The 9,983-nt window shown below is 47.0% G+C and overlaps 1 protein-coding gene across 3 annotated transcripts in view; it reads right to left on the reverse strand.

Annotated features, from left to right (window-relative positions):
- Positions 1-9,983, reverse strand: part of ZBTB16 (zinc finger and BTB domain containing 16) — a 178,225-nt gene that overhangs the window by 88,267 nt on the left and 79,975 nt on the right. For all 3 annotated transcript variants that reach the window (XM_025047497.1, XM_006912794.3, XM_006912795.2), the window contains one exon: positions 1,377-1,474. In XM_025047497.1, coding sequence (XP_024903265.1) covers positions 1,377-1,474 — 98 coding nt within the window. The remainder of the gene's footprint in view (positions 1-1,376; positions 1,475-9,983) is intronic.

Genomic DNA, 9,983 nt, shown 5'->3' on the forward strand with positions numbered 1-9,983 from the left:
AGACACACCAATAGACAGTCACCTGGTGTGGCCCAATCCCTGGACCTGGAAGAAGGAAGAAGGAAGCGAGAAAGGGTTAGGGCACTTTACGAAGGGCCGCAAAGGCCAGGGAAAGACAGCATTCGATGCAGTGCAGAGCCACACGAGATCCGCAGCAAGGCAGTGGCAAGCTGAAGCATCAAAAACCAAGCGGCATTTACATGACTGTACAGACAGTAGATGAAGCAAAGACAGACTGTAGACAGCCACCCAGACCGGAAGCTCTGGAGTACAGTGAAGGGAACGTGCCCCAGGGTGACAACATCAGAACTGGAGCAAAGAGAGGAAGGTGGAAGCAGAAGCAATCGACATTTATTAAACATCGACTGTATGCCAGGGAGTGAACTATGGATGCCTTTAACGTATATTCTGTCACCTAATACTAAAAAAAAAAAAAAAAAAGATATGAGTTAGCAACACCCTTTACAGATGCAGAAACGGGTTTGGAAGACAAATCTGCCCCAGGTCACACAGACAACACATATCACAGACAAGATTTGAACCTTCCTCTGCCCAACCCCAAAGCCATGCTCATTTCACAACTGCTGAACTACTTGGGGTGGAGCAGCAGATGCTGGAAGCAATCTGGGGAAAGAATCAGCAGACACTGGCAGTTGATGATATGAGGGGAGAGCAAGACCAAATAAGAAGACATTTCTCTTCTCTCCCCCCAAACTGTGATACCACAGCTAAAAGGTAAGGGAATGAGAGGGTGAGTGCACAGGCCCAGGCAGGGAAATCAGGGGAGGGGCTCTATGACTGAAGCTGGGCAACCCCTGGGCCTAGAAACAGCAACATCAGACCTACTGTGTCCTTCCCTTTACCAGGAACATCTGGGTACACTAGATGTCAGGTACTTTTCTCCTTTCCATGCCTAATGGGGCAGAGCAGCTCTGCCCGAACACGAGCAAAAATACCGGCAGCTGCCTAGTCAACCCCACTAGAATTGAATAAAATTAACTTGCAAAAGACAGCACGGTGTAACTAGCTTTGTGTTCCAACCTTTCTATATCTATTTAATTAAAGGCTCCTGTATAATGTGAACCCAATAGTCAGATTCATTAGACAGCGAGAACCTAATTCCACAACTGTTTTGCTAATGAAACCGCAGTCTACTTAGGAAGGTGGATCACACAGGGCGCTGGGCGCCGACGATACTCTGGGAAACGCGGGACAGCATGAAGGTGGACTTTCCACTCTGTGAACCTGAAGGGAGCACCCAAGCTGGACCAAGACCCCGGCTGGCAGTGGGGACACTCGTGCTCTGATTAGGGACAAAGGCAGGCAGGAGGAGGTTGCCTGTGCTAATAGGAGCCAGTCAGGGCATCCTCGCCTACCTGAATGAGCCAGTAAGTGCATTCTCAGTCGCAAACTATCCAGGAACCGCTTTCCGCAGAGCTCACACCCGTACGTCTTCATCCCACTGTGCAGCTTCCTGTAGGGGAAAGGAAAAGATAGTTTGCTGCTGCTCTGGCTGGACAGAAGGCAGGCTTTGTGGCCATCATCCCTCCAGCAGGTGAACAGGAGGAAGGGAGATGAAGGGCATGGGAGCTGGAGATGGGCACTGATGGAGAAATATCCTGCATCCTCAGACAGCCTAAAGCTCTCCCTTTTCCCATGGACCCCTGCCAAAGAAGCATCTATTCTTGGTCTTGTCCAGGGGCTAGAAGAACAGGGCCCCTCCTACCGCTTCACTCACTGGCACATGCACGCGCACACACACACACACACACACACACACATAAATTAGGTCCAATTTCAGAGAAAGGAAGGCAGGAGCACCAGGACAGTCAGACAGACGTAACACTCACGGTCAAACTAGTACAGCCCATACAGGGAGGCCACTGGGCCTGTTACCTCAGTCATATAGCACTGCCGTCACAGTGCTGTGGCTGTGCATATGCCTGGCTCCTCCGAGAGACCACTACTCAGGAGGGCTGTACCTATACCTTTTCTCTCTCATATCCCCAGCTCCCACTCCAGTGCTTGGTATAGAGCAGGCACTGAATAAGCTTGATGTCTTTATAGACATAAGATGCTTCTTTCTCAGGGCACCCGGATATTCTCAGGACCACAGTGACTCCCCAATATACACACTCCCCCCTATCCCAGGTCCACCTTTATGTCTTCCCTCTATTTCTTGCTGTGGGTTGAGCCCTAACAGAAAGAAAGGCTTCAAGAAACCAGATAACATTCTATAAAACAAAAAGTAGTAGTGATCGTTTTGGGCTTTCCAAAGTACTTTCATGCATGTTATCTCATTTTACTATCACTGCAATTCTGAGAGGTGGGTTTGACACATGTGATCACCCCAGGAAATCAGAGGCTCTGCTAACAACTGGTCACAGTCCCAGCCTGTAACAGTGCTCTGACCCCGTTCTCAACCCAGGGCCTTTCCCACCAGAACCCACCGCTCAGTCAGGAGCCAGCAATGAAACTGATAAGATGCACGGAAACAGGTGGGCTAGTGGGATGCTGAGTGCTGGGAAGAGGGTCTGTGCACAAAGCCCTTAGCTACTGGAGCTGGACTGTGGGCCACCTGGCCCGGAATATAGACTTTCCTCCCACCCACGCTCCTGTTCTCAGGCCCTTACATGCCTCTGCCAGATCCAGGATCCACCTCCACCCACCTCTGCACCTCGCCCACCTCCTCCCCAGGGGCCTGGCCCTGAGGAACAGGGCAGGCAATGGCAGCCAAGGGTAGGAGCCAAGGCGGAGGGGCAGGCAGGAGGGCACACAAGGCCCCCTTAGAGCCAACATTCTACTGCGATCTGAATGTTGATGTGTTAAGACCACAGTAAAAGGTTGGAGAGCTGCTGGTACTGATATCAGATAAACGCAGGTAGCGAGAGGGAGTATCACACACTCAAGCCTACAGCACCCAGATCTGGGCCTCAGTGCCCAGATCATGACAGCTAAACTAAGCCACCCACCACCACCACCTTCCAAATCCTGTAATGAGAATCCAGCAGTGTGTCAAAACCATGCAGGCCCCCAGGTGAGCCTCTTCAGCTCCATAGTCTCTGGGCCACAGTGACCTGAAGACAGCATGTGGCGTCCAGTGTGCATGGCCTCTGATAGCAGCCACGCCCAGTCCCCACTGCAGAGCTCTTTCTCAATCACAGTTTTGTTTGCTCATTTTCCCTTTACCTCCTTGCCAAAGACAACATATGATTTCTCAATCACACATACACACATACACACACACACCCTCATCCGTGACACTCTAGTGCACCCCACCCCCATGTTATCTTACTCCCTGCCACGGCTGATCCATCTCAATTGAGAAATAGTAACAGTACAGAACATTTTAACTGAACATTCTTAACTAAATATATTTCACAATGCTGGGCACTGGGACATGTCCTAACAGCATTCTGGGCAGAGCATGTGTTCAAACACAGCAGCCCTCCTTATCCAGAGGGGATACCTTCCAAGACCTCCAGCGGATACCTGAAACTGTGTACAGTACTGAACTCTATATACAGTTTTTTCCTATACATACACATCTATGATAAAGTTTAATTTATAAATTAGGCATAGTAAGTGATTAACAACTAATAATAAATAGGACAACTAAAGACTAATAGAACTACTATAACAATATACTGTAATATAAGTTATGTGAATGCGTTCTCTCTCAAAATATCTTATTTAAGTACTGGACTCATCCTTCTTCTTGTGATGATGTGAGATGATAGAATCCCTACATGATGAGATGAAGTGAGATGAATGGCTTATATTGTGACATAGCATCAGGCTACTATTAACCTTCAGAAGATAAGTCAGAAGGAGGATCATCTGCTTCAGGTGATCCTAGATCTTCCAGACATGACGATGGCCAATAGTTGGATATGAGGAACAAATGATGTCAATGGTTGGGAAAATTTAATATTTTCGGACCATCGTTGACCTGCAGGTAACTGAAACCATGGAAGGCGAAACCACGGATAAGGGAGGGACTGCTGTGTGTACCCAGGCATACGAGTGTGTGTGTGCATGCACGTGTGCACACACATGCACGATAGCTGAGTATTAGTGTCACTTGCCAGGCATGACAGATGTTTGCATTTCTACGAGATGGTCCAGGGAGCCGCTAAAGCTCTATTTACAAGTGCTTCAGCAGGTGAACCTCTTGCCCACATTCATCGTCAGGGCTGGTGGATGGCAGTATATAGGTTTCAGTCTTATTTATTTTCATCCTTCCCTTCACTAGTGATTCCTTAGCTCCCAAGGGTACCCACCCTTTAGGGGGTGGCCGTCTGGAGGAAAAGAAAGGCAAACAGCCATTCGGATTTGTTTTCCAAAAAGAGTCTGGAGGGACCGATTTTCAGCAACCATCGCCAGGATAAACAACCCCAACCTGCCCTTGGACTCTTGTCTCTTCTCCCTACAGATTCGACATCAAGTTTGTCACCCAGATGAACACTTTCTGGGTAACCCACTGCCTTTTTTTCAAATGAGAATGATTTGCCTGGCAATTGGTGGAAGTGGTTTTCTTGGCCAAGTGCACTGGCGTGGTGTGAAAGGTGACACACTCTTGCCCTCACTACAGAGGAGGCAGGGTACAGGAAAGAATGCTAGGCAGGTAGCCAGAAGATCAAGATCCTTACCCTGATTTGGCCATTAACATGCTTTAGGGCCTTGGAGAAATGATGCTATCACAATCTCTCTCCATTTTTTCACCTGTAAAATGATGTGGGTGATATCTAAGGTTTTGGTTCCTTACCCATATACTTTCACCTAGCCTCCAAGGAATTCCTCTAAGGGGCACTACTATTCTCTTTGAGACATGTTCCACTTGTATGATGTCCCGCGACACCCAGGCAGTCAGGCTAGGATAGTCTAAGCAAAAATTGACGCCTAGTCTCAGAAATCTATTCATTTAAAAACCTTCAATCCAGATGACCTGAGTTTCCTCCTTTTCTCACTTACAGTCTATCTTTCAGTGAAAGAAAACTTCCAGAATTCATCACCAACCTTTCCTTGGAATGATTCTGCTGCCATGCATTTCCCAGCCTTCAGAAACACATCCTATCCTATCTTATCCTCGGGATAAGGAACTGGCCTACATCTGACCCACTAACTCAGTGCCCCACACAGGTTCCAGAGAGGAGTGTGGTGTCCATGTGATCCCTCAGGAGTACAAGAACAAAGGTCCTGCCCAGGCAGACACCAGGGCACAGCACAAAGTTCAGAAGAGAAAAGGGAGCGCCTCACAGGCCTGGTGGTTCAATGGAGCCCACTACTGGTCTGCTCATCTCTTGACTGTTCAGACACCAGGGGAAGAGAATTCTAATTCAAAAGAAAAGGAAATAGCAGAGCAGAATTTGAGTACATTCAAGGGACTTGGCGACCAATAGACTCTCTATGGCACAGTCTGCAGAATGGCCAATGTAGAAATAGAATTCCAACTGGTTTCTGGATTAAAAGCATACATTTGTATGAACTAACGATCTGTCGCTCTTTAGACCACAACCTCCACTGCCATCATCATATTAGGCAACCAAAAGCATTTTGATTAAATTGGAAATTCTGTCCACCTCCTTCCTCCTCACCATACACAGTTGTATTTTCCTTGTCTGGTCCTGTCTTTTCACAAGGCCTAACTGCTCTTGGCCATCTGAGGTCATCAGGGAAGAAAAACAGCGGGGCCACTTTTTCACCTTTTAGAATGCTGCCTTGGTTTTCACACTCTCTCCTCTGAGAAGCAGCAACACTGCTGAACGCTGTTTTGAAAGTAACCCAGTTCTAGCAGGGCCCAGGCACCCCCATTCTGTGCTCAGTGGAGGATCCAGCTCCCCTATCAACTTCAGGTCTTCACCATCCACTTTCGGGGAGCAGGCTCAAGTTTCTCCCCACCCCCAGCACTGCCCGACCAACAGACCATACGTGGCCCTTTGGGTAAACTCACCTCGAGTTTAACACATTTCCGCTTATGTCCAAAAAAATAAAGAAAAAATGAACCCCTAACAGGTTCCTAGCTATTTCCTCAAGAGACCTGAATCATAATGAGGAATTAAGGCCAAGTAAATGGGAACCTTTTAACAAGTAACCAGAGAGAAAGACTCATTCCTTCTCACTGATTTTCAACCACACAACTCTCACAAGTAAAACCAAGCTGGCAAGTACATGCCCATCCTAATCATCTTTGTGCTACTGTGAGTCTAAAAATTTATAAAGATTTTATCTGCTTTATACTGTAAATGATACAATGGCAGAAGCCATGTTTATTTTTCTTCTCTTTCACAGGACCTGGTTTAGAAGGGACTGTTCAATCCTGCCAAAGAAATTCTTCTATCTAAAGTGGGGTCTAGGCATCCATCCCTCTTCTCATCTTAACAATATTCTAGGTACAAGAGCTTCATAGACAGTCTCCAACCCAGTGCTGGACCCTGTCCTATGGCTCCTGAAGTCCACATAAGGAAGGCCAATGGCTCTTTTATAGCAGCATAAAGCCTGAGCTTCAAACAAGCATCTCATCCCTCAGAATCAGCCTTCACCTCCCACAGTCCACTTAGAACACAACAATAGAGTAAGTGACAGCAAGCAGAGACCGAAGCCAAACTCCCCACTCTCGGCCTCCAGCCACGGCTGACCGTAACAGCTGCTCCCTAAGGGAAACATCTCTATCTACCCTCTGCAGGAGAAGCTCAGCCCACCACTGTCCCACACAGCTGGGGACCACGAGAAGAATGCTAGGGGAAAGCACAACAGTACCATGTGCATGAGAGAAGAGTTCAAGGCCCAGCACAGCCAATGTTGCATTTATTCCCAAATTTCTCTGCCCAGAGACATATACAGTCAGAGCAGGCCAATGGGAGGCATGGAAAGTTTAGATGGAAATTCCATTCCAATAACCCAATGGCTACATTCCCTCGCTCTCCTCCTGGGGAGCTGAAGTTGTCTGACCTATGAGCTCCGCTGGGCAGACCAGCACTGAGAACGAGGATCTGTCATTGGAGAAAACAAATGGGAAGGCACACCATAGCTGGACCACCCAACCATCCACTTTTGAATGAGAAAAAATAAAGTGGGGAATCCATCCTATAAGAGCTTTGATAAGGTAATGTTTGCCTCCTTCTCAGTTTAACCGACTCTACCCCCTGAATCAACATTCAGCTCAGGCCAGTGCAGCCCTGAAAGTCCTTCGAATTCACCCCTCTCCTTGGTCTGAGGTGCTTCACATACAGAAGGCAGCCTGATGCTTGGGGCGTTTGCTTTCTGATCACGTGACCATCAACTTAACCTACTCCGTGCTTCTAGGGGTACTCAGGACAGAAAAGGATGAGACAGGAGATTCTGTGAATCAGATCCAAACCAAGGTCTTTGCTCAAAAGCCTGCTGCCTGCATCGGAGCCAACACTCTCCATGGTCCTCTATTTACCATAGGAACCCAGCTCCCACAGAAGCCTCCTGCTCCTCCCTTAAGCAGCACCTGGCCAAGTGGCAATGACTTGCTGCCATGTCTCCCCACGTGGGCACAGTGTGGGGCCAGTCTCTTCACGAAGCTCTGCCTCTTGAAATGCTCTCAGTCTTGAAAGCAAACCATAAGCCCAGTGGGAAGAAAACTTCCCCTAGCCTCGCTTACCTCTCCAAGTAGAAACATAAGAGAGAGGGAAGACTGTACTTACTTCACAATGGGCTTACTCTTTTCCCCAGGCCCTTAAATCCAAAAGGAACCTTCATGGTCCATTTATCTTTAATTCAAATGACAAGAGGAACGCCAAATAGTCAATGACATTCTGGGCTCTAACTTTAAAAGGAAGAGATGAATGAAAAGTTATTAGGCTATTGGGGATTTAGTTGCAAAAGCTACTTCCAGAGAGATTGTGGGGTGTTTCCCTGTGCGGTTCAATCTCCTGTACTTTCTCCACATCTCATTGTGGGGAAGAAATACTCTGAACAGAGCCTGTTCCACTAGCGGCCTCCAACCTAAGCCAGAGCAGGTCATTCACAGGACACCTGGGATACTCAGGGAATATTCTTTACCTTGTAAGAGTGACACTGTATCATCCCAAGGAATGTCTCCTAATGCTACCAGGAATGATGTATTCCAGCCCAGGTGGGTCCTTAGTCACACCCAGTGTCATTCTCCTATGTACTTCCTTGGAACATCAAGTCCACGATTCAGGACTAAGGCATTTATAAATTCTTCAAAACTATAAGCTCCTTGAGGACAGGAACCGTGACTCTATTTCTGCCTCCCAACCCCTAAACACAGACGCAGGCAGACAGAGCAGATGCGTGAAAGGCTACTGCTGGGGAAACTGCTGCTAACCACCCTAAGGCAAAGAGAGAGCTGACCACTAAAACCCTGCCCCAGGACTGCCTGGAATCAGAGGGGAGGCCTGCTACCTCTGGGAAGAAAAAGCCCGAGATAGTTCCAATCTTGGCTATAGCACGGGTCACTTTCATTTTCTCAAGGCATACGAGAAATCATCCTTTTACCCATTTTTGTTTTTAACGTTGAGATTAGAGTCATTTGACAAGCTGTGAATGCTTAGCTGGTATTACCACAAATTATCCTTCTAGCATAGAGTTCATTGCTCCCTGACTAGTCAATATTAATAAACATTACCGAATGCTTTTACAACACAATTTATTTTTTAATACAGCTCTTTATGTATGCCATAAAGTAAATATACCAATAAAAGACAAGGATATCAAACAACAGATTTAAAAAGCAAGCCAGAACTAACAAGAGTGATAGTTAACACCTCCCATGCTGGGGGATGGGGGTAGGGAACACAGCAAGTGTCCCTCTGCTGGACATCCAGACCAGACCAGTGGAGCTATGTTAGATGGTGGCCATTTGGTTGTTTTGGAGTCTTTTAAAGGAAGGAGAGAGGATTTCAAAGAAGGTCCATTTTCTCAAGAATCGTCTAGATTAAAAGTGGCACACTGACTGAAATACTGGACCGGTGGCAGGATACTTGGTTTTCACTCCGGCTCTGCCAGCAACCATCCAATTACTTTGGTCAAACCACTCACCCCTTTCTAGATCTCACATTACACATTTGCAACAATGCGAGGGTTGAGTTAGATGTTTCTTAGGTCCTTTCCAATCAGATTTATGAAACAGAAAGGCTGTGGGGCTCTCATGGGCCTCTAACTTCCTTCATGAAGGACCCATACCAGAGTCATTCCCACTCTGTCACCGAGCCTAGAATGTAGGAGGGACTCAGTGCATTTTTACTGAATGAATGAACAAACAAACATGAAAGAGAATTTGAAGAGAAAAACGTAGAGGCAAAAAGCCCCACCCTAAAAAAAAAACAAAATACACACACACATACAAGAACAATTGTCCCTACTGTCTACAACAGAAGGCCCCCTTGAGGTTCTTGGAAAGAAAGCCATGCATCCTGACCTGGCCTGGGATCAAGGCTAACTTGGAGCTGACTGAGGAGTGGAGGGAGCTGTCCTGAGGCTTGAAAATATGAGGCAGGACAATGGCATTCCCCACGGCCATAACCGTACCAAGTGCAGTGCTTTCAGATAAGACTGGCTGAGACTGTGCAAATACGATGTCAGACATGACAAAGGGGCATGCTGATCCCCCCGCAGCAACTGCTCAAAGAAGGATCTTCATGGCTGCTGAGCACCAGGAGGCCTAGGCTTCTGCCTGTTACATAACTGGTCCTTTGTTTTAAAATACGGAGTTCTCCTAAGTCGTTTATTTGAAATATCTCTATCAACAAATTTCACCAAGAACAAAAGTTTTTCATTTGTGTACTGGGCTTTAGGATGATCTTATCGCACACAATCTCATACAGTCTCTTTCAACAAGGTCTTAGCGTGCTTATCTGCAAAGTTCCTGGTAGCCAAATATGATTGAAATGTTCTATTTATGCTCACTGGATTAAGGAGATGTTGCAAAACTGCACAAAAACCTGGCAGATGTAAGCAAGGTATTACAGCCCGGGCAGTTAAGATCTGAG

Source organism: Pteropus alecto, unplaced genomic scaffold (genome assembly GCF_000325575.1).
Source record: "Pteropus alecto unplaced genomic scaffold, ASM32557v1 scaffold224, whole genome shotgun sequence".
Lineage (NCBI taxonomy): Eukaryota > Metazoa > Chordata > Mammalia > Chiroptera > Pteropodidae > Pteropus > Pteropus alecto.